This window comes from Erpetoichthys calabaricus, chromosome 4 (genome assembly GCF_900747795.2).
Source record: "Erpetoichthys calabaricus chromosome 4, fErpCal1.3, whole genome shotgun sequence".
Lineage (NCBI taxonomy): Eukaryota > Metazoa > Chordata > Cladistia > Polypteriformes > Polypteridae > Erpetoichthys > Erpetoichthys calabaricus.
The window spans coordinates 21,946,420-21,971,797 of NC_041397.2; the positions used below are offsets into that span (position 1 = coordinate 21,946,420).

Genomic DNA, 25,378 nt, shown 5'->3' on the forward strand with positions numbered 1-25,378 from the left:
GAATATGATGCCACAAGCTTGGCACACCTTTCCTTGGCCAGTTTCGCCCATTCCTCTTTGCAGCACCTCTCAAGCTCCATCAGGTTGGATGGGAAGCGTCGGTGCACAGCCATTTTAAGATCTCTCCAGAGATGTTCAGTCGGATTCAAGTCTGGGCTCTGGCTGGGCCACTCAAGGACATTCACAGAGTTGTCCTGAAGCCACTCCTTTGATATCTTGGCTGTGTGCTTAGGGTCGCTGTCCTGCTGAAAGATGAACCGTCGCCCCAGTCTGAGGTCAAGAGTGCTCTGGAGCAGGTTTTCATCCAGGATGTCTCTGTACATTGCTGCAGTCATCTTTCCCTTTATCCTGACTAGTCTCCCAGTTCCTGCCGCTGAAAAACATCCTCACAGCATGATGCTGCCACCACCACGCTTCACTGTAGGGATGGTGCCAGGTTTCCTTCAAACGTGACGCCTGGCATTCACACCAAGAGTTCAATCTTTGTCTCATCAGACCAGAGAATTTTCTTTCTCATGGTCTGAGAGTCCTTCAGGTGCCTTTTGGCAAACTCCAGGCGGGCTGCCATGTGCCTTTTACTAAGGAGTGGCTTCTGTCTGGCCACTCTACCATACAGGCCTGATTGGTGGATTGCTGCAGAGATGGTTATCCTTCTGGAAGGTTCTTCTCTCTCCACAGAGGACATCTGGAGCTCTGACAAGGTGACCATCGGGTTCTTGGTCACCTCCCTGACTAAGGCCCTTCTCCCCCGATCACTCAGTTTAGATGGCCGGCCAGCTCTAGGAAGAGTCCTGGTGGTTTCGAACTTCTTCCACTTACAGATGATGGAGGCCACTGTGCTCATTGGGACCTTCAAAGCAGCAGAAATTTTTCTGTAACCTTCCCCAGATTTGTGCCTTGAGACAATCCTGTCTTGGAGGTCTACAGACAATTCCTTTGACTTCATGCTTGGTTTGTGCTCTGACATGAACTGTCAACTGTGGGACCTTCTATAGACGGGTGTGTGCTTTTCCAAATCATGTCCAATCAACTGAATTTACCACAAGGTGAACTCCAATTAAGCTGCAGAAACATCTCAAGGATGATCAGGGGAAACAGGATGCACCTGAGCTCAATTTTGAGCTTCATGGCAAAGACTATGAATACTTATGTACGTGTGCTTTCTCAATTTTTTTTATTTTTAATAAATTTGCAAAACCCTCAAGTAAACTTTTTTCATGTTGTCATGGGGTGCTGTGTGTAGAATTCTGAGGAAAAAAATGAATGTAATCCATTTTGGAACAAGGCTGTAACATAACAAAATGTGGAAAAAGTGATGCGCTGTGAATACTTTCCGGATGCACTGTATATTCTGTGTGACTGTGGTTCCTCACTTGAAGAAAAACTTTCAAACATTTGTAAAATCTGCCCTTAACAAGTTTTCACCACATTCCTGCACTGTTATTGTAGAATTTACTTTAAAGTAACAGCTGGAATCCACTGTACACATTCCCTTCATTAGGTTAAATACTTCAGTTATGTCGCCGCTTAATCTCTGTTTGCTTAACCTGAGATGCATACACTCCTTCAGTCACTCCTCACAGCTAATGACTCTCAGTCCAGGAATCAGCCTAGTCACCCTTCTCTTGCACTGATATGTCTTTTTTGTAAATTTTTTGTAATATGATGACCAAAACTGAACAAAGTGTACCAGGTGAGGACTCACTAGTGTACAACCTAAGCATAACCTACCTTGACTTGTGTTCTACGCATAGTGATATATAACACTAACACCCTAATAACCTTCTTGATCGCTCCTGTGCACTGTACAGTCCAGGTCAAGATAAATTTGAAGTAACCACAAGAACATTTTTTAAAAAGTAAGTAAAGTATTACACATAGTAAATTATTACATGTATGAAGTAAAAATGAATACACAATGGGAGGTATGAAAATTGAAAGTACTCCTTCTGAGTAGGATTTAGGACTCCAGGTGGACTCAACATGATCAACTGCCAGTCAGTGTTCAGAAGCCATTAAGAAGGGTAACAAAATGTTAGCTTGTATATCAACCTTGATGTGTGGAGTACAAGTCCAAGGAGGTTACGCTGAAACCTTAGTATGTACTAGTGAGGCCTTGTCTGAATTATTTTGTGCAGTCTTGATGTCCAGGCTATAAAAATGACATAGCAGCAATAGAAAAAGCCTGGATACAGTGACTAGGCTGACTCCAGGGCTACAGGGATGAATTATGAGAAAAGATTAAAATAGATGAACCTTTTCAGTTTAGGTAAAAGAACATTAACAGGAGACATGATTTAAGTGTTTAACATTATGAAGAGAATTAGTCCAGTGGATCAAGACTATGACGTTAAAATGAATTCATCAAGAAAATGTGAACACAGCTGGAAAATTGTTGAAGGCAAAGTGGTAGTAGTGTGGTAGACAGCAGGACTTTAGGGACTTTCAAAAGTCGACTTGATGTTATTTTAGAAGAATTAACTGAAATTTTGTTGGACTGAATGGCCTGTTCTCATCTAGATTGTTCTAATGTTCTATAATCAACAGCAGAAATAGTTCACTCAAACATCACAGTAAAACAGAGTAATTACAATTTGACTAACATAAGCAAATGTTCTTAACATAATTACTTAAAATGCAAGCTGATCTGAAACCATGATGTGGAAAGACAAATATGAAAGTAAAGTATATAGGGTCATATATATAGGATTTATTTACATTTTAGTTGCAATCTTCGTTTGAAGCTTTAATATACTGTATGACCCACTCTACTGTCAGACAGGGCTGTACAGTAGCTCAGTGGTTAGTGCTGCTGCTTCACAGACTGAGCTTCCTGGGTTCAAATTCAGTGCCTGACTGCTACCCATGTGTAGTTTGCACATTCTCCTTGTGTGAGAGACTGACGGGATTGGGGAACTGCCGACTGTGATGTGGCACCATGTACGTGTCCGTATGAGTCCTGCATTACACTGGCACCCAGTCAGGGGTGTTTCCTGCCTTACCTACAGTGGTGCCAGGATAGTCTCCGGCCTCCACGACTCTAAACTAGATTAAGTGTGCTTCAGAACATTAAATTATATTGTTAGTACTATAAGGATCTACTTTGACAAACAACTATTTCAACAGGATCCATGATGTTTTTTCTGCTGAAACACACAGCTCCAATTCTGCATTACTATGAAACAGTCTTACTATTTTTGCAAAAAAATAATAAACTTGCTACAAATTTTCCTTAATATGAGGTAAACATAAATTAAATATTTTGAAAAATATGAAAAGCTGAGTTTGGGAATTTTTTACATGTTCATTTATGAAAACCGAATGCAATGTTTTAAAAATAACAATTTTCAATACATTTTCAACTAATTACAATTAATTACTATGGCATTGCAGTCCGATTAACTGCTAAGGAAGCCCTTCTCTGACTGCTCCAAAATTATTTCATCCCAACTGCCAAAGGAACCATTAGTCCAAGTGTGGCATAAGGCCTTCCTGAGGCACTTCAGATAAGATTTCTGCATCCTGACTAATGCAAAAGAAATTTCATCATTGGCAGCAGCAGAGAAAGATATAAATAGCTGTCATTGACTAGATAATGGCCTTTGACTCCATTAATCTGAAAGCGCTCTAGAATATCTTGTTTAGGCTCAGATGGCCAACCAAATTACTCTCAATCTTGAGACTGCTACATAGACAAATGACTGTGACACTCCTTTTCAAATCACTGAGAAAAAATGTTAAATGTTCTCTTTTCACCATTTACTGCCCTGATTCAGATCTCCAACCATTCTGCTTATGGTGCCAAAATTTGATTTCTATATCAAGTCAAACATCAACGCTAGTAAACTGTGTCTGGTGATGCCATTTCTGGGTGGCATCAAATCTCAATTCAGACTCTTTTTTGAGTAGCTCCGAGCTAGTGGAACGACCTGCCCTCTATGAGATTCCATCTATATGTTTCAGAAGTGTTTGAAGAATCTCGTGTTTTGTGAATATCTAATTGATAATAGCGCTGGTAAGTTTTTGTAACTATCAAAGGCGTAACTACAGTAGTCTATTGTCGTTCTGTATGGTTTAGAGCTCTTCACTTGTGATGATCAGTTTTTCAACATTGTCTTGTTGCACTTGTTCCTAAACAGTCCCCCAGACTGATGTTTACTTGGTTATGTTTTTAAGTTGCTTTGCATAAAAGCATCCAGTAAGCAAATGAATGTAAAAGGAAATGTAATGTAAATTTGACAGAAATTGCTTAAAAGGCATTGCATCGGAAAGTCTGACACCTGTCTTGCAAGACAAGTCCTCAACGCCCAGCTGAGCTGAAGGCAGAGAATACAGGTTGGCCAGAGAGAGCAGTTCAGAAACACCCTCAGTGCTGCCCTTAATAAAGATCACCAGCACGTCGGCTCAATTTTACAGAATGCCCACTATGGCACTGACTGGCTGATCAGTTAGCAATTCACTTTGATGTTGTCTCTGAGAACAGCAACAGAAAGAGAAGAAGGATTTGCAAAGATGGTTTCCAAAAAAAAAAAAAACTACTTTACTAACATAATGTGTATTAATAAAACATATGTATCTGTCACAGTACAGTATTAGTGTTATAAATGTTATAGCAGGATAATGTGCACACCTCAGTTTTTCTTCAAATGTGATTAGTTTGAATGCAATGAATGACCTTAATGCTTCTTAATGTTTCATGAAATCAAGGCATAGAACAAATAAACAATGGCAAATAAAAACACAAGTCCAGGTATCATTAAGTGTACACACTTTTTTTCACATTTTTGACTCATCAAATCAGCCACCTTTTGCTGATATAACAGCCAAACTGTGGTAACCCTTGTGATTCAGAATGCTAGTCACTCTCTGTCACCAAGTCTGGCTCCAGCAAAAGAACCCCAGATCATCACACTTCCTCCTCCATGTTTGACAGTTGGTGTCACACACTGAGGGACCATCTTTTCAACAACTTGATGACATACAAACAGAACTAAAGATTTCAAATTTTGATTCATCGGTCCATAAGACTTTTGTCCAGTCTGCAGTAGTCCACAGCTGACATTTCAAGGCCCTAATTTGTTCTTTAAGGAATGGCTTTCTTACTGGCACTTGCCAAGTCAAACCTGCAGCACAAAATCTCCTCTTCACAATAGAAACTGAGACTTGCTTTTTCGACCTGCACTGTTAAGCTGTTGTGCTGTGAGGCGCCTGTGATCACACAAGTTGGTGACCCTCAGAAACTTGTCTTCTGATTGGCTGTGACTATGGGTCTGCCAGATCTCTTCCTATCAGAGCTTCTTCCAGTTTCCAATTGCCTTTGGATCGTGTAGGACGCCACTGTACTCACTGATACTGTGATTATTTTTGCAATTTCTTTAAATGAAAGGCCTACACTTCTAAGGGTAATAATGCTCTGTCTTGTTTCATTTGTTAATTGCTGTTTTCTTGCCATTATCACTGGAATATTGTCCAAATAGTACTTCTGACAGTGTAGTAGTAACACAATCTGTTTCAAGTCTGCTTTAAGACAGACAGAGCAGTTTTAAGTAATCAACAGAAATTGGGACACGTACAAATTGTTTGGTTCAACTTGCAAGGATAAATTTACTTTAATTGCTGCAGGACTTCTGTAGGTTGTAACCTATTAGTTGTTTCACGAGGAAGACCCATTTGTAATATTCTGAAATTTCCTTTTTTTCAGTTTTTACTAAACTAAACTTTAAACTTAAATCTCTGGCAGTTACCTTTTCATCATTTTAGGTCATTCATTGCATTCAAACTGATTACATTTTAAGAAAAACAGAGGTTGTAAAACTTTTGACCGGTAGTGTACAAAACGTAAGAAAACAGAAAACACTTTCAACAATACCTAATGATAATTTAAAAAAAAATCAGTTTGCCAGAGTAGAATCACTATATGTGTTCAATCACTGGAGCAGGGAACAAATAAAAATAGAAGGGCCACACTGTTTGATTTGAGTGACTACATCTACATCTTTACAGCTCCTGCTTACTTTTGCTATAAGAACATGTGTTCACTTCAGGATGAAAAGATAAGCCATACCAAAAGCACACTATACTAACATAACATAAAGAAACACACTTCTTAATACTAACATACTCCACTGAAAAAAATTCTCCAACCAGCTAAATCAATAAAGCATCAGTCCACAAGTTATGTCAAACAACTGTCAGGATTATCCAGTTTCGGATGTGTGTGTCTTTGAGATGTTATTTGGTTATGTTCTGCACTGTTCCCTATGCCTTAACTGGAGTGGTGGCTCTGAGGCTAGGGATCTGCACTGTTCCCTATGCCTTAAGGTTGAAGGTTCGAATCCCGTAAAATGCCAAAAGGGACTCTTGCTCTGTTGGGCCCTTGAGCAAGGCCCTTAACCTGCAATTGCTAAGCGCTTTGATTAGTGAGAAAAGCCCTATATAAATGAAAAGAATTACTATTATTATTATTAAAACATATCTAAACAATTGCTTAGCTTAATAACTTCATTTATTAAACACTGACTGGAATATCTGAACTTAGAAAATATAGGTTCCTGTCTAGTCTTATTTCTTAGCTGATTTTGAACTCTACATGTTGGACCAAGTGAATTAAAGGACAGAAGTGCCATCTAGTGGTCATTTCTCAGGAACTGAAGGCTTAAAGAGAAATTCCTAATCATATCCATTGTTAACACTGAAGCTAGAGCTGATAGCACTCTTCAACATTTTGTGTTGTCTGCTGCTTGTAGAAAAGCATGGCCTTCAATATGCTGAATTTACCCTCCACTCTCTACAAAAATCTACATGATAATAAAAGCCATGTTACATAGCTTAAAAGCATAAATGCAGCTGCATTAGCTTATTAATTTAAGTAGTAGCATGATTTTTTCCCCAAAAACATTCCTCCAGCACTACAATCTGTAGTAAAAACTTGTGAATGTTAACATTCTAAAACATTAAAAATAACAAAATATCAAGGTGTGACTTCTGGTGTACATATGTCAATGTACCTGTTTGGTTTCATTCTAGCTATCTTCTTTTTGCCGATCTTGTAGACCACCAGTAAAAGAGGTTACTTTGTTCGGAATAAGAAAGAAACAAGCTATACGTGTTATGATGGACCAGTGTTCATAAATCAACAGAATACAATACAATTTATTTTTTATATAGCTCAAAATCACCCAAGGAGTGCCACAGTGGGCTTTAACAGGCCCTGTTTTTTTGACAGACTACCAGCCTTGACTCTATAAGAAAACAAGAAAAAACTCACAAAAAATAACCTTGTAGGAAAAAATGGAAGACATCTTAGGAAAGGCAATTCAGAAAGAGAGAGACCCCTTTCTAGGTACTATAGGTTGGTTGTGTAGTGGGTGTCAAAAAATGGGGTAAATACAATACAATACACAGAACAGAACACAAGTAATCCTCTGTAAAATACAACAGTAATAGTACAAGTAGAGAGCAAAATGCAAGAGTAGATGATATCACACAATAGGATTCAAATTTGTTCAGAGTCCTGGAGACCTCAGCCAATAAAGTGTCTCCCCTAATTGGCCATTCCACTGCTAGTCTACGCAGAGGCTCATGGTGCTGATAAGTTAGCGATATCAGAAAGTCAAGTACACTGCAGCAGACCATTTATTTTTATTTTTTGTTACGACTGACTGCCAAAATGGAAGACTAAGATTTTTAAAACTAAAGGAAAATAAGGAGGACTTTTACAAGAAAGCGACGGAGATTTTCATGGAGAAGGATAGGCGCATGGACTTAATTTAATAATAAAGGTAAGACCATAAACGGTTTTCAATTTTATAACAAATGGGATCCAACTAAGAAACAACAATCCAATATTTAAAAACTAAATTTTGATCTTAAATAAGATATTATTTTGTTTTTCTTGTTACCCTTTTGTTGAACAGTCTGTATTAAAATGGATTAAAGCATCAGAATTAAAAGCTTTTAAAAACAACTAAATATTTCAATTAAGGTCAAAATTGAAATCTGTTTTTTTGTGTACTCCACTCTATACTACGATTTGTATTGAATGAGTATGAATTGTGGAATTGGAATGGCAAATTTACAAGACATGAAGGGTGCAGAGCAAATGCGCTCTCTCTCGCTGCTATATATGTAACGTTCTTTCTTAGCCAAATATGTACCTTACCTATAAGTGTGTAAAGAAATGCTGATGAGATATGAAACATAACCAGTAGGCAATGTGCATACTGGCTGCCAACTGAATAACCTACTCTTTTGGGTTCAAATTTTTGTAAATCTGACTCTGAAGGAGTCAGTACCTCACCATCCATCACTGTTCTTTGTCATAATAAAATAGGGATTGTGAAAGAGAAACACAAATATTTTAAATCCAAACAGCAGACATAAAAATGTCTATGTAGTCCTTGGTAAAGTCCACAAAAAGACTTAATTTTAGTTTACCTCAGAGTAACACAATGCAAGGCACTACATCCTTCTGTGACACTTGTTTTTGTTAGGTGGTCATGAAGCGTTACACTGCTATCTTATCATTTTGCTCAATTTAATTACCATGTTTCTTACAGCAGGTGAAGCATGCAGCAGCACTTATGATAAAATGTCACATTCTGCCCCATTCATAGTGCACAAGAAACCATGCAAGCTATGAAACTCTGAACAACTTACCGTCACAAAATAAATGAAATGTGTAAAAAAATCAACATGAAAAAATTAATATATGTGAGGAAACATTGTTAGAAGTAATTTTGCAATTTATAAATAAAAATTGAGGGTTTTCAGAAACTGAATTTGTGTGGGGCATTAGAATGAAATGTTAAATATCTGAGTGAACGTTTTGTTTTTTTAATATATTTTTTTAATATATTTTTTAATATATTTTTCATATATTGTTTCTTTTTCTAATTCATGTATCAAATCATGGCAGGATGCCATTAGTCAATAGCTCAATGAACCTTTTATCAAATCAAAAAGAGACAAAGCACTTCACTGACCTAGCAGTGTTTCCAAAATGAGTTCACATTCCCTTTCACAAAACCGCTGTAGTACAGTACAACATTAAAGAATACTGTATTATTGATTTACTCCAATCCAGCTCTAAATTTTAAAAACTTCGGACAAAAGACAGCATATAAAAAAAGCCTGATTTGCTAGTTTTGATTTTTATACACTGACAGTCAGTGACGTCCCTTCCTGACATTTGAGCAGCTTTCTTATTTTTCTTAGAATCTTCACTGTGTGTACAGCAGTGGTTCCCAACGTTTCCTATGCCTCGCACCCCTTGAAAATGTTTGATTTAATTTACATCCCCTACAAAAGTGATATCACATTTGAAGATGAAGAAGTGCTGGTGCTCTGCTAAGCAATGAAACACAGTGGAGTTTTTATCCCTGACAGCCCTGCACTGTAGTTCAAAAACAGATACGCTGCACAGTTCAAACTGCTGCTCTACAGTCAGGACCGCCAGCAGGAGAGATGGGCTGAGTGTAAACAGCAGGTGTTACATCCAATTTAGTTCCTCTTGTCCCCCTCAGCAAAAACGTCACACAAACCTCAAAATCAGCGACGTTTCATGACTAGGGCTTGCACAGAAATCAATATTAGACCTCACCCTTCTCTATGGATCATTGCAAGGTCCAAATTTGATTCTCTTCAAACAAAGTCATTTGCCTTTATGAACGCTCCACTGTAGCAAGGAACCTACAAGAATGCAAATTTCTGCAGCTTATTCACTGGTAACAATCTTGCATTCAATGCTTGATTGTTTTCAAATTACACAACAGGAGAACCAACTTGCACACAATGCTTGCTTTGATGGGCGCAACCCTGAATGGATGGCACAATTAAACATGTATAACGAAGATTTTTTTTTAAAGTTCTGAACACTCCGTGGTCTAAGTTTATAACTAGTTTTAATTTCACAAGGACATTTATCGTGTGGCGATTGGTTATGTGGAGAAAGAAAAAGGAAGGATAGGAACTGGGGGTTTGGTATGTCAGACAGAGACAGCATGCATGCAATAAAGAACATCCATTGAATTCTGTGTTCGTGTCTAAATAACAATATTTAAGTTAAGCCTGTGCAATACCCGTTCATACATCCAGTTTTTTGGAGCCTCGTCACACCTGCCATAAAGTTCTCTACACCGAACATACACCTGGGGACCTCTTACTGCGAGGGAGCAGCACTACCGCCATACTATCGTGCATGTTTAATACCTGCTTTAATGCATTTCATCATGAAAAATTATCTTAGCATTCTACATTTTCAGAGAGCAGGAATATCATGAAGTGAATGTATTCTGTGCGTTGAGTGCAACAGGAAGTCAGTTTAAGAAGCGCATAGCGACTAACAACTGGGTTAGGGAACACTTAACACAAAGCATTTAATGTGCTACATAACTTATGAAGGGGTTTGAGAAAATCTAGTGAATTAAACATTGATTTTAGGATGAAGTTTAGTTTATAACATTCTACTTTAATGACCAAATAAACTACAAGAATAAAGTGGAAATGTCGACTTTAATCTCGACATAGTTTTTTTTTTTTTTCTTCACTGTGTCCGTATTTTTTTTTTCTTCACCGTGGCCCTAATACACTTCCGTAGGGCTATAACACAAATAGCATTATACTCTGCAAGCTGCAGTTTTATTATTTATGTATATAGCTTAGCTTGAAGCAAGGTCCATATTAATGCAGTTTGCCTTAATGATGGTTCAGTTGGTAAAGATGTCATCACCAAGTTGCACTTGTTTTATTTTATTTTATTTTAATTTGGTGAATACTGTCTAATGCACCTGGGCTTGAAGTCTTGGAAGTAATAGTATTATTAATGGAAGTTGCACTATTATTTATTTTATTGTTATTATTTATTAGTTTAAATATTATGCAGTTAATAATGGTAAAGTTGTTTAAAAAGTCACTTTAACATGTCAGTGGACAGAGATTGTTAACATTAACAAAGTGTAGCTAGTTTACAAAAAATATTGACTATTCCTTTTTTAACACATGTTCAATGCAACACAACTTTTGACAAGCACCTCTGGATATTTTACTAAGTCTAAATGCCTCTTTGGATGGTTGAAAATATGTTGTCAAAATTTTACTTTAAGTTGTTTGCAAACATTGTTCAATAAAAAGGTTCTATATTTTGACTGCATCTGTCTTGCAATGTGATTCCTTCTCTTCATTAGTGCCACCCCCTTGAAAACTATCACTTTATGGGGCCATGCAAACCTGTATTAATACTTGTGTGCACATTAAAATGTTTTTTTGTACAATGTATAATTCTCATGACAGTGGAATAGGTTATTCTTAGACAGTAATTGCAGTGGAAAAGTGGTTAACATCCACTCATGCATGGGGAAAAAAATACCGTCCAATACCGTGAAACCGGTATAATTTTGAAAAATACCTTGATACAGAATTTTGGTCATACCGCTCAGCACTACTATGAACTCATATAAAGATTTGGATTTGACACAGATAGAATTATATTCATAATCTTCTACATTACGTGATCGCTCCATTTACACAGAGAAGCCATGCGCCGTCAGTTGAAATTAAAGTGTTGGTAACGTTACATATAAAATGCAGTTTTGCTATAGCAATGATTTTGGTATGTCACAATTAACCATCACTCAAATTCTGCAGCAAACTTTAATTGCCCTTAAAATATGCAGATTAATACACTTGCCCACAACAACCTGAAGTAATGTTAAAGAAAGCTGTATTCATGCAAATCGACACACACATAATGATCACTGCCCCAAGTGTGGATGAGCACACACGCATTTGAATCACAAGCAGTAACACAGTATCAACAATCAGGTGGCCATGGGTACAAATTGTAGTTGACTGCATATTACCCTGAAGATAAGCAGGGCCAGATTGGTGATTGACAGTGAAAGGTCACACAGGTACATCGAGTGCTGCATTCCTGAAACCCCTGGAACATTACTGTTACATTTTACAATAATAGAAAGGTTCACGAAGGTAGTTGGGAGACTCCTAGGGCAAAGGATAAATAAAGCCTCACAGAAGATAAAGGCGGTCACAGACAGAGACACGGCCCACCACAGTGGAAGATGATTGGGACAACAGTAGAGTGAACGTTACTTCAGAAACAGTGCAAGAATAGCTGTGGCTAGTTTGCGCAACTGTTACTTTGCAAGGTGTTTCCTGGGGCCATAACAACGTGAAGGTGATTCACCTGAAAGTATGGCTGTGGATCATCAATCAACCTGTTTTCTAAACCTATGTTATCCTGAGCAGGACAGTAAGGAAGCTGTCATTGTTAAGAAGAATTCATTGTTAAATAAATGTAACTGTTATTAGGCTATACTTTCATTAAGTGAGCGTGTCTTGGTCTTTCCATCTCAGTGTTCATTACAGTATTATTTGTGACGTTTTTGCAAAGTGGCCACAATTCCATGCAGCTTAGCACAATACCAGTAAACCCCCGATTCTCTAAAGAATCGCAAATGCAAGAATGGCAATCAGTTTCTATTCCCTCCGATATTTGGAGGAATGACAAATGATGGAGGGTGGGAGCGTCCTGGTAAAGTTTATATATTTGTATATATATATATTTGTACTAAAATTAATCAATTTATTAAAACAAAAATTGAATTTTAATTGTTACATCATTTAAGTCCAAAATGTCTGAGTTGCACTTATAACTACAAACAATATTGGAGTGGAAAGGTTTAAATGAAGTTAATTGGAAACAAAACATTCATAAAATGGTGAATCCAAAATAGTTAATTTCTTTCTGGAGCCGTGACTCCTTTGTTTCTGCTCTTTCAGAGGCGTGTTGTAGGAGCCTCCGTTTATTGTTTTTATCCATGCGGTCTCGTTTTTGTATTTCCGTTAGTTGAGCTGTTTCTTTTTGGAGCCGTGACTTCTTTGCTTCTGGTGTTTCTGAAGCGCGTTGTAGGAGCCTCCGTTTATTGTTTTTATCCATGCGGTCTCGTTTTTGTTTCTCTGTGGCTATGTCGTTAGGTACAACTCTTACTTTTAATACTGAATTACCGTTATGTGATTAATATGCCACACTGACTGCTGGCACAGTGGATTACAGCAAGTTTAGTTTACAGGTTGTTTGTTTGGGCGCATCCATGTGGTCTCGTTTTTGTTTCTTTTTATCCATGTGGTCTTGCTTTTGTTTTTCTGTGGCTGTGTCGTTAGGTAGAAGTTACCGTTATGTGATTCAAATATGCCACACTGACTGCTGGCACAGTGGATTAGAGCAAATTTAGTTTCCAGGTTGTGTTGTTTGGGCGCATCTATGCGGTCTCGTACAGGTTGTGTTGTTTGGGCGCCACCTACCGACTCTGGGAAGCCGCTGGGTTTGACTCTGGGGCACTGAGGCGCTCTGGCGCATGTGCCTCGGTGCATCCTGCGTCCGCGCATATATTAAACCATCGTTTAGTAATATAGATCCTACCTTATTATGTTTTCCTTCTTCTTCTGCAACTACCACACTGAATTTTATTCTTAATATTTTTGTTGTCTAGCTTTAGTATTAGTATCAGAAAACTATAAAATAACATGATTTTCAACTTGTAGCACGGGTGGCTTGAAATTGTGACGTCATTCATTCTCAAAAGTGAACTCTCACACCTCGTTGAAAGTGGGTGCAGGACATTTTAGAAATCAGTCTTATGTGCCACTCTGAGGTAGGACAAATCCGTATCCCAGTGCAACTTTTACTACATTTTCTAGGAGTAATTTTGAGATACCTGATAAATATAAGCCCTGACTACTGATTAAGAAACCAAATGGATTTACACCATGCATAATGTAACTACAACTCCACCAGAGCTGAGTTTGAGATTGGGGGAAGATGGAAGTCTGTGGTGGTGCTTTTTTTAAGAAATACCTTTAGGCTCCATGGGTGTAAGTGTGGCCCAGGGATGTTTAATGGGCAGATTAGGGTGCAAGTGTGTGGGTCTTAATTAGGACACCACACCCATAGAGGTATAAAGCAGAGCATGCATGAGGGACAGAGAGGATAGAAAAACTGAACAACAAGCAATGTAGAATTGGGTATGTGAGCCAGCTGGTCAGAGGTCCCAAGAGGGAACAGCGCTCCAGGGTGGTTCGTCAGACAGTGAAAGTTTGGAGGAGTGGGGATGATTGTGATGTGCCCTCCCAGGGATCTCACAGATGCCGGAAAAGGGTGCGAGTATGACAGAGGTCAGGCCCTGATCATCCTGGCAGAGGCCAAGGAGGCAGACAGGTCAAGAGCTGGACAGAAAAGCCACAGCTGCTGGCATTTCCAGCCAAGCCGCAAGACCCAATGGGTGAGCAGGAAGGATGGAAGAAGGAAGACATGCTGGGCTGCCAAGGTGGTATAGAAAAGAAATTGAACCCAATGTTTACATGGTAGTATTCAGGGAGTTTAGTTTACTTATTGAGACGTTTTATCCTCCATTTGAGCACTTGTTTATATTTTACGATTTATTGATTTAAAGAAGTTTGCATTGCCCAAGTTATCTGTTGATGATCCTGTGTTCAAGAGAGACAGCCAAACCAGACTGTAATAAACACCTTTGCTTTCAATGTATGAAAGAGCAAATCTGTGGCACCTTTTTGTCTTGTTATTTTTAATGGTTTTCTTGAGCACTGTTAATTTACACTTAAATGTTATGATGTGAAAAAGACGTTACCTTGAGTAAAAGTGTGACTAATTGTCTATATTAGACAGTACAGTTTCAATTAAACATTTATGATTCTTTGAAGTTAGTTTGGATGACGACTCCGGACTGTATCAACATGAGCAAGTGTGGATCTGAGCATGATTGTGTCTTAAAATGAAAGGCACACTTGTTAGGACATATACACAACAACTACAAAAAAATAACATCAAACTGAAATATAACAAACATATAATTTATTATAGTGGGTCTCACCCTTTACAGCCTCTGGACCCAGCCAGTTTTACTGATTTATGTTCATTGATGACCTAATCAGGATATCAAAGTTTGGAGACTAAGGGTCCCTCTTTGAGAAACGAGCATGATTTAAAAGAGCATCATACACATAAAGTGGGTAAAGGGTGTGTGTGTGGTTTATAGTGTAAGCAAGTTAGATGTTGAACTGCCTGATTTGCAGGTTTATTTATTTTACAAGCTTGTAACCAAAAGACAATGACTCGTGATCAATCCGGGGTTGAGAAACACTGCTTTAAGGTCTAATTCTGCTATGGCTGCTCATATGTAATTTTCAATAAATGTCCTCCTTCCATTTTTTCACTGGCCTGACTGCACACTCTTGATTGTTACCTTCTTGATGATCGAAAAGCTTTACTCTTGCTTGAGCTCCTTGCCGTGTTCATATATGTTTACAAACCCCCATTAGACATCCACAGTGATAGATAGGATTACACCATGTTTATGTTAACCCTCAATTTAATATAATAAGTGGAAAAATAACTTTGATTTCTTACTCCAGCTTTATTGGCTGCCCGCAGTCTGAACACGTATGTTTTCCCAGGTAGGAGATTGGATACTGTACATTCCAGTTCAGATCCCAGATAAACTTCACGAAACTCTTCTGTCTGAGCTGGGGAAAATTCAAGACCATAGCTGGTGGCAACAGCGCCGCCATCAACCTGAGGAGCACCTATATAAGAAAAACAGACCAAGGAAATAATGGCATGTTTAAGATTATTATAAAGTCATTAATATCATAATAGCTCCATGTTGTATATGACTGTATACTGTTCTTACCCCAGCGTAGCTGCAGTTCTCTTGCCTTAGGCTTACCCATAAGCCTAGGAGGCTGAGGTGATCCAGGAGGAAGCACAGCTGTCTGAATAACTAATGTTTCTGAAAGCTTTAAATACAAGATTAGTAAGAGTTTGTTAAACATCTTTCAAGTTACTGAATGTCAAATATTACTGTAACTTAGATACAAAGTTGTTAAAAATGTAATGTGGTACTCGAAGCTATAGTACTAATATGTACTGTTATACAGTTCTATTCTTTGCTAATGCACCTTCAAATATATTTCATTTTCCACATATCTGTATCTGAAATGGCCATTTTTTGAACGTTTGAACATCAATGCTATTAAAAAGTTTAAGTAAAGCTCTATTTAGACAGGATTAGTTTTACACCAACAGGCAGTGTAAAGTAATTATTACCGGAGGACCCGTGCGATTTTTAAGTCTAATTTGGACAGGACTAGTCTTACTTCAGGAGTTGGAGTAAATTTATTATTACCAGAGGACCTTGGTAATTTTAGTCCCCTCCGAATTGCTCAAATGATGAAATTTTACTGACATGTCGATTGCAGAGTATTAGTTTAATAATGGTAATTTTTATAGTCTTAATATAAGGTAAAAGGGCTTTGTATTCTTGACTGAGACGAGAATGTACAGTTCGTAAACGGTTTCTGAAATCAGTGATTTGAAATGGACTAAGATTACTTCACTCTCATGTCAAATTGTAAAAGTAATCCCATCCAAATAGGGCTTAAAACAGTGTTTCAATGTTGTTGGACATTCTTTGCAGTATCTGATGTGAACAGAATTACCAAAAGGCCAAAACTAAAAAACAATTATATCATATCTGAATGATAATAAACCCTACAGCATGATGCTGACACCACCATACTTAAAAGTGTGTAATCTGCTACTAGGGTAAGAAGCAGGGTTGGTTTTCTCTCACACATATCTTTTTTAATGATTGGTGAAATCATGGACATTTTGCATTGCAGTTCTACCTCAAGTGGTCAGTGTTGAGGAGAACATGCAAAATTGTTTTAAATTCAATGCCCTGCATAACAGTTGGGCCACAGGTACATTTTTCCTTGATTCACCCCTTTGCTCCACAGTTTAAAATTACAAATCATACATGATTAAAGTGCACATTGCATACTATCATTAAAGGGTATTTGCATACGTTTTGGTCACACCATGTAGAAATGACAACACTTTTTACACATGGTCCTCCCATTTCAGGCCATCCTAATGTTTGGGAGTGTTTGTGGTTACTCAGGGTTGTTTCATTGCTTCATAAGATACCTCAGCTTGCTTCTACACTTTGCAGTCTACAGATGCCAATGAAAGTCAAAGAAACCAGCATGAGACGGGAAACCAAGAAAAAATCCATTAAAGACAGAGGTAAACCTTAAGATGACATAAATCAACTGTCTGGAGTATCATTAAGAAGAAAGAAGGAACTGGTGAGCTCAGTAAGCACAAAGGGTCTGGTAGGCCAAGGAAGACTTCCATTGCTGATGACAGAAGAATTCTCACTATGGTCAAGACAAAGCCCCAAACGCCTGTCTGACAAATCAGAAACAGTCTACAGGGGGCCGATGTGTGTGTCAGAGATGACTATCAGCAGAACACTTCATGAACAAAAATTCAGAGGCCACACTGCAAGATGCAAATCACTACTTAGCCACAAAAACAGCATGTCCAGATTACAGTTTGTGAAAAAGGATTTAAAAGAGCCTACAGAATTCTGGAAAAATGTCTTGTGGACAAACGAGACAAAGGTGAATCTGAATCAGTGTGATGACAAAAACAAAGTGTGGAGGTGAAAAGCAACTGACCAAGATCAAAGCAGACCACCTCATCTGTTAAACATGGGGGGAATTGTTATGGCTTCGGCGTGTATGGCTGCCAGAAGTACTGGCACACTTCCCTTCACTGTGGAAACTGCTGACAGTAGCTGCACAATGAATTCTAAGGTGTACAGAAACATCTATCTGCTCAAGTACCAGTGAATTCTTCCAAACTCACTGAATGGAGCTTCATCCAAATCCAAACACATACTGCTATAAGGAATGTCAGGAGTCTGTCAAAGCTAAGAAATGGAAAATTCTTTAATGGCCAAGCCAGTCACCCGATTTAAATCCAATTGAGCAGGCCTTCCATATACTGAAGAGAAAACTTAAGGAGACTAGCCCCAAAACAAGCAGGAGCTGAAGATGGCTGCATTAGAGGCTTGGCAGAGCATCACCAGAGACGATCCTCAACACCTGGTGATGTTTATGAATGACAGACTTGAAGCAGTCATTGAATGCAAGGGACATGTTCTAAATATGATGGATTTAGTATACCGACGATTGTGCTATGCCACAAACATTATTGTGCCCTGAAATGGGGGCACTGTGTAGAAAAAGTGCTGTAATTTCGACATGCTGTGACCAAAATATATGCAAATACCTTTAAATGAAAGTCTGCAATGACCACTTAATCCCAACTGAATTGTTTGATTTGTAATTTTAAACCTTTGGAGCAGAGGGGTAAACCAAGGAGAAATGTGTCTTTGTTCCAAACATTATGGAGGGCTATATATGCAGGGAGTGGAAGCTGCATCTTTGGTCTATTAGTAGTCTTTCTGATGGCCTTTCTGCTTGCTGGGTTGAAAAATATACATAACTTGAGCTGAACTTTACACTGTCCTTAGGGCACCACATCTTCTTAAGAATAGTGTGCTAGGTTATATGCAAGGATTTTGAAATTCTTGTGTCTGCCATTCCTGATCACACAGGTCTGTTTGCGGTTAGTTATGCATTATGCAACCCAGCAACCCTGAAAGAAAGCCAACAAGAACTGGTGAATTTATGAAGAGCTAATCAGAACCCTTCAAATTATGTCAGGTGCAGGCATACTATTTGTATATGACTTGGAATTTGACTCTTTAATGTGTTTATAACATCCCTTAAACAGAATGAACACACAGAGTACTTATTTTTAAATAGATTTTTTTAAAAGATTATTAATCCGTTTTTCATTGAAATACTATTCCTCAAAAGATCCTATTAATGGTAATGAAAGTTTGACATGGCTTGTCTTGATTTAATCTCTTCTATTAAGCACAGCTAAATCTTCAGTAAGGATGTGCAGACTTTGAAGGCCATGGCATTGTGCCATATAGCATAAACTGTTGAGGATGCATAGGTAAGTTACTTTTTGAGGGTTTGAGGCAGGTTTGTTAGTTTGTATAGCAGTTAGAGAAATGGCTGAACAAAATGCACTAAAAATAAAAATGAAAGCATGATACACAGAAGTAAAGCGCTAAACTTTTGTGGGAAGGGAACTAGAGGAAATAAAATAAATAGATAAATATAAACATACACACACACCGTATATACTAGTGTTTAAGTTCTCCTGTGGAGAAGTCTGGGGTTGATTTTACCGTATAATTTCCGGTATTTTATAATGTCGGTCGTATAAGTCGAATGCATAAAACTTACGCTGTTTGGTCCAAGAGATTGTGATATGCTAATGCCCACCTGAGAGAGTAACCACGGAGCACACTGCCTTTTTTTTTTTTACTATATATTTTATCTACATGACCACACGGTAAAACCCGAACTATTCCGAAGCAATGTTTGCACTGTTTTGTGTTTTTTGCATCTCACACCCTCATACACCTTTATCGTAAGAGCATCCCTTATCTACGATGGAGCGTTCGATCAGAGAAAAAAAGAAGCTGGTTTTAAATTAAATGTCATTGAAGCGGCAAAAGAAATTGGTAACTGTGCTGCTGCAACAAAATTTGATGCGTCTGAGAAACTGGTGAGAGACTGGAGGAAGCAAAAAAAAAAATTTTAAGTGTCGTATTTTTTAAATTTAAGTGTTGTATTTTTGAATAGGTGTATAAGTCTGGGTCTGATTTTATTTTCGATTTTTCAGGTTTCAAGACCTGACTTATGCACGAGTATATATGGTATACAGTGGTGTGAAAAACTATTTGCCCCCTTCCTGATTTCTTATTCTTTTGCATGTTTGTCACACAAAATGTTTCTGATCATCAAACACATTTAACCATTAGTCAAATATAACACAAGTAAACACAAAATGCAGTTTTTAAATGATGGTGTTTATTATTTAGGGAGAAAAAAAATCCAAACCTACATGGCCCTGTGTGAAAAAGTAATTGCCCCCTTGTTAAAAAATAACCTAACTGTGGTGTATCACACCTGAGTTCAATTTCCGTAGCCACCCCCAGGCCTGATTACTGCCACACCTGTTTCAATCAAGAAATCACTTAAATAGGAGCTGCCTGACACAGAGAAGTAGACCAAAAGCACCTCAAAAGCTAGACATCATGCCAAGATCCAAAGAAATTCAGGAACAAATGAGAACAGAAGTAATTGAGATCTATCAGTCTGGTAAAGGTTATAAAGCCATTTCTAAAGCTTTGGGACTCCAGCGAACCACAGTGAGAGCCATTATCCACAAATGGCAAAAACATGGAACAGTGGTGAACCTTCCCAGGAGTGGCCAGCCGACCAAAATTACCCCAAGAGCGCAGAGACGACTCATCCGAGAGGTCACAAAAGACCCCAGGACAACGTCTAAAGAACTGCAGGCCTCACTTGCCTCAATTAAGGTCAGTGTTCACGACTCCACCATAAGAAAGAGACTGGGCAAAAACGGCCTGCATGGCAGATTTCCAAGACGCAAACCACTGTTAAGCAAAAAGAACATTAGGGCTCGTCTCAATTTTGCTAAGAAACATCTCAATGATTGCCAAGACTTTTGGGAAAATACCTTGTGGACTGATGAGACAAAAGTTGAACTTTTTGGAAGGCAAATGTCCCGTTACATCTGGCGTAAAAGGAACACAGCATTTCAGAAAAAGAACATCATACCAACAGTAAAATATGGTGGTGGTAGTGTGATGGTCTGGGGTTGTTTTGCTGCTTCAGGACCTGGAAGGCTTGCTGTGATAGATGGAACCATGAATTCTACTGTCTACCAAAAAATCCTGAAGGAGAATGTCCGGCCATCTGTTCGTCAACTCAAGCTGAAGCGATCTTGGGTGCTGCAACAGGACAATGACCCAAAACACACCAGCAAATCCACCTCTGAATGGCTGAAGAAAAACAAAATGAAGACTTTGGAGTGTCCTAGTCAAAGTCCTGACCTGAATCCAATTGAGATGCTATGGCATGACCTTAAAAAGGCGGTTCATGCTAGAAAACCCTCAAATAAAGCTGAATTACAACAATTTTGCAAAGATGAGTGGGCCAAAATTCCTCCAGAGCGCTGTAAAAGACTCATTGCAAGTTATCGCAAACGCTTGATTGCAGTTATTGCTGCTAAGGGTGGCCCAACCAGTTATTAGGTTCAGGGGGCAATTACTTTTTCACACAGGGCCATGTAGGTTTGGATTTTTTTTTCTCCCTAAATAATAAAAACCACCATTTATAAACTGCATTTTGTGTTTACTTGTGTTATATTTGACTAATGGTTAAATGTGTTTGATGATCAGAAACATTTTGTGTGACAAACATGCAAAAGAATAAGAAATCAGGAAGGGGGCAAATAGTTTTTCACACCACTGTATATAGTATATGTCAATTTATTTAAGTGGATATCCAACGAAATAAACAACTTCTGCTTATCTTATGGAAAGTAGCTGGCTAACTGGACATCTCCCTGCAGCCCCATCGTCCTCTGAAGTAGTTACCTGCTTACACTGTCAGTACAACTTTTAACAACTCTACATTCTATTTGTAAAAATCAGTTTTAGATTGTATAAGTCATGAGTGCAGGGGAAGGCAGACACAAGATGTGTGTGCTGCACACAAGCATGGACATTTTTGAATTTTGTTTAGATGTCTTCTACCAGTGAAAATTATTAAAATGAGTTGCAGCAAAAAAAAAAGTAAAACAGTAATCATCTATGGCACTCTTAATCAAAACAAGCCACTGACTTCCCAATGAAAACAGTGGTGTTTCTATATTGCAATTAAAAAAAAAATACAAGAACTATTACCAGGCTCTGTCCTCCTTCACTAAGGCAATAAACTCGAGACTTGTATATGTAGCCGGGCTTCAGTCGCTCACAGACATGCTCAGTGGCAGATCCACTGTATATCAGTTCCCACATGTTTCCTAAAAAGATGCAAAAAAAAAAAAGATGGAAAAATTGTCTTAACAGATGCTAAAAATACTGTAATCAAACAGCAGACATATTATCTCAGCAGTGGCACATCTCAATTTGTCATTACATTAAGTAGCTCAGCTTCGTGGACCTAGAATATTTCATTGAAAAACACTGGTTGATCAATTGGGAAACACTGCCAAAAGAAGCATTTCTTTTTCTTAGTCCTGTAGTTTTAGAAAAATGCTTCACTTCCAAAAATGAATGGAAATGTGAGCACCTTATATAATAATACAATGCATTATGTATTAAATAAACGTGCTAAAGTTAGTGCAAATAGTTACTTCACTCTGTAATGACAACAGGTCAGCAAAACGACTATATACAAATGTTTCCTTTTGTGTCAGTGACCTTTCATGTTAACTAACTTTACAATGTGTCACCAAAAGTGATTCCTGGCAAAAATGAAACACCAGTTTTGTTTTCGTTTTTAAAATAACAAAGCTACCATTTTCAAGCAGCTACTTATGCCCAAGCTGCAGCAACCTGTCTGACTGGCCTGCAGTGAGTGGAACGCCTGACTCCCCTTTATTAATGGTAACCCTTTCAGACTCACACAGGTAACACAGAGACTCCCCTTCACTTCCAGTTACAGTCATTAATTGAATTAGTTTTAGAAAAAGGAGTGAATAAGTAAAACCTTGAATTTGATGCTTTTAATAATCTGCAGGTAGAATTAAGCACTCCTTTGATGTCAGTACTGTATTACTACTTTGCTTCATTTGTTTCGCTTGACTGTCTTTACGTAAATTCTTTCATGTTTGCCCTTCAGCAAAGCATTTCTATTGATTAATAAAGCAGTGACTCATAGGCTTATCTTATTTCACTGTGGAAGAGGTTAGACTATGTTTCATGGTTCAGTGCTTTATATTCCTTGTGTAAAAATATTTCCAAAACAACAACAACAACCACCTTTATTTACATAGCACATTAACAAAATGTCAAAGAGAAAGACACAAGATAACAAAAAACAAGATTAGGCAAGAATTATAGTGAATAAGTAACAAAGAAAAAAAATCCATACAATCTTAAACACAGATTTATAATTAGCAGAATGGTTGCACCCTTATATACATGTTAGTCTCCAAGGCAGTATTTTATACTATATGCTTGTAGAAATATATTTCAATGAATCATTTTTTCTTCCCAAATGATGTTAAAAATTGTAAAGGACTACCCCAACCAAAAATTCAATTCAAAAGCTCGATTCTGTTTAAATGTCCTCCATAGGCGTTTACAAAAGTATTTCCCGGCAGTGGTTTATTTAACAATATTTTTGAAAAATATTCATATGGTTGGGATATTGTGAGCATATGACTGGACATCTGACATATGGATTAAGCAACACGAGTGAATGTTTTGATATTGTTTGCTCTTTCAATACTGGTCACCACTGAAGCTTATGGTGTCAGGAACTTTGTTATCTCTGCTCTCCAGTGCATACCATCTGCACTTCAAAACAGGTCATCCACCTGAAGCTAAGCATATTCTAGCCTAGCCTGTACCTAAAGAGAGACCAAGCATGAAAAGTTGTGTTGCTGCTGGAAGAAGTGTTGGTGAGGTCAGTAAGGGCGCTTACCCTGTGGTCTAAATATAAATCCCAATGCCCCAGCGCAGTGACGGGGATATCGTGCTGTAAAATCGAGATCCTGACTCTCTGTGGTCATAAAAGATCTCTGGGCAACCTTCGCAAAGAGTAGGGTGTATCCCGATGTCCTGGCTAAATTACTCGCCACTTTTAGACAGATTTTTATTCAAATGAAATGTACTACATGTTCTAGAAATATACCCTAGCATTAACAAAAACACAAAGAATCAGAATGCTTCTAAATAACTTGTTCAATATGACAAATGAAATGCCTTTATTGGATTTTAGAAGGTCTTTCTTTGGGACTAACAAGATAATTGTCAAGGTCATCTGTGGGGTCACTGCAAGAAATCACCTAGTTAAAACTAAACACTACACATAGCAAGTAGTTCTTTTTCAAATTATTTTATTTTTCCTTGCTGATTGAATGCTAAGTACACTACTGGTCAAAAATTTTAGAACACCTAAAATTTTCCAGTTTTTCTTCAGCCAAAGCTTTTTTCTAATTGGCCTTCTATCCAAGTGCTGGCCAGGCCCGAACATCCTTAGCTTCAGGTGGGTTACCTGTTCTGAAATGCAAGTGGTATGGCTGCTATGTAGCGTTAAACCTACAACTTCAGGATTAAAAGTTCAAAGCCTTAACCACTACACCATTTGAAAGTTAGTGCATTTTACGTTTTTTAAATATTTTATTATAGAGTTATCACATTTTTGTTTATTTAGTACCAGTAACTGCGTACTGCACGATAAAGTGCAGTGAATACACTTGACTTGAGCATTCATAGTTTTCATCCTCTTTCCCCGTACGTTTAGCATTCGTTTGCTCAGAGGTTGATGCACTTGCTGCTTCCTGAGCAGCTCTTCTTTTCTCCACCCTAGTGGCCCGCTTCTTTTCTTCTGTCGTCACCATCTTTTCACGTTAAAGCTGATTAAGTCAGTGTTTGTGTTGAAATTACTTAGTACGTTTTCCTTAATTTTTCACTTAAGTCTTCAATCTGCCCCAAGAATGATTTAAGATATGAAGAGGTAGAGGAAGTGATGGAGAAGGTGGGATAGATGAGAACGGCGCCCGTATGCATGCGCCGCACGGCTACCCTGCTGGCCGCTGCCAAGAGTTGCTTCTACAATAAAACTAAAAAGAGAAATAACTTTGGAGGTCAATCATCACCCTGAAAGTGGACAGTATAGGACACACAGTATATGTGTACCAAATTTCAGGTCAATAGGTCAAATGGTTTGCGAGCTACAGGTGATTTTAAATCCTGGACAGGCAAACGGACAGCCACGGTAAAGTATTATATAAGACTAGTCAAATGTTTTTCTAGTTTTTCTTCAAATTTAATCAGTTGAAATGCACTGAATAACCTAAAATGGTAAAATGGTAAGATGTAAACTAACAGCAGTTTAAATTTAAGTTTAGGTTAACAAAAACCAAAAGAAAGGAAATATCAGAATATATCAAATGGGCCTTCTTCATCGAACAACTAATAGGTTACATCCTACAGATGTTCTGCAGCAATGAAAGTAAATGAAGCCTTGCAAGTTGAAGTAAACGATGATTACTTAAAAACCCCCCTGTCTGTCTTAAAGCAGAGTTGCAACAGACTGTGTTACTACACCATCTGAAGTACTACTTGGACAATATTCCAGTGATGATGGCAAGAAAAAGGCAATTAACAAATTAAATGAGACAGACTTTTATTACCCTTGGAAGTGTAGGCCTTTCATTTAGAGAAACTGCAAAATAAAAATCCAAGTGTCAGTAGGAACAGTGGTGTCCTAAGCAATCCAAAGGCAATTGGAAACTGGAAGAAACTCTGATAGGAAGAGACCTGGCAGAGCCAAAGTCACAACCCAATCAGAAGATGAGTTTCTGAGG

The 25,378-nt window shown here is 38.0% G+C and overlaps 1 protein-coding gene across 3 annotated transcripts in view; it reads right to left on the bottom strand.

Moving 5' to 3' along the window:
* fndc3a (fibronectin type III domain containing 3A) overlaps positions 1–25,378 on the bottom strand; it is a 418,327-nt gene that overhangs the window by 38,569 nt on the left and 354,380 nt on the right. For all 3 annotated transcript variants that reach the window (XM_028799242.2, XM_028799241.2, XM_051926327.1), the window contains 3 exons: positions 21,744–21,862; positions 15,726–15,831; positions 15,443–15,618 (listed from right to left, as the gene is read on the bottom strand). In XM_028799242.2, coding sequence (XP_028655075.1) covers positions 15,443–15,618; positions 15,726–15,831; positions 21,744–21,862 — 401 coding nt within the window. The remainder of the gene's footprint in view (positions 1–15,442; positions 15,619–15,725; positions 15,832–21,743; positions 21,863–25,378) is intronic.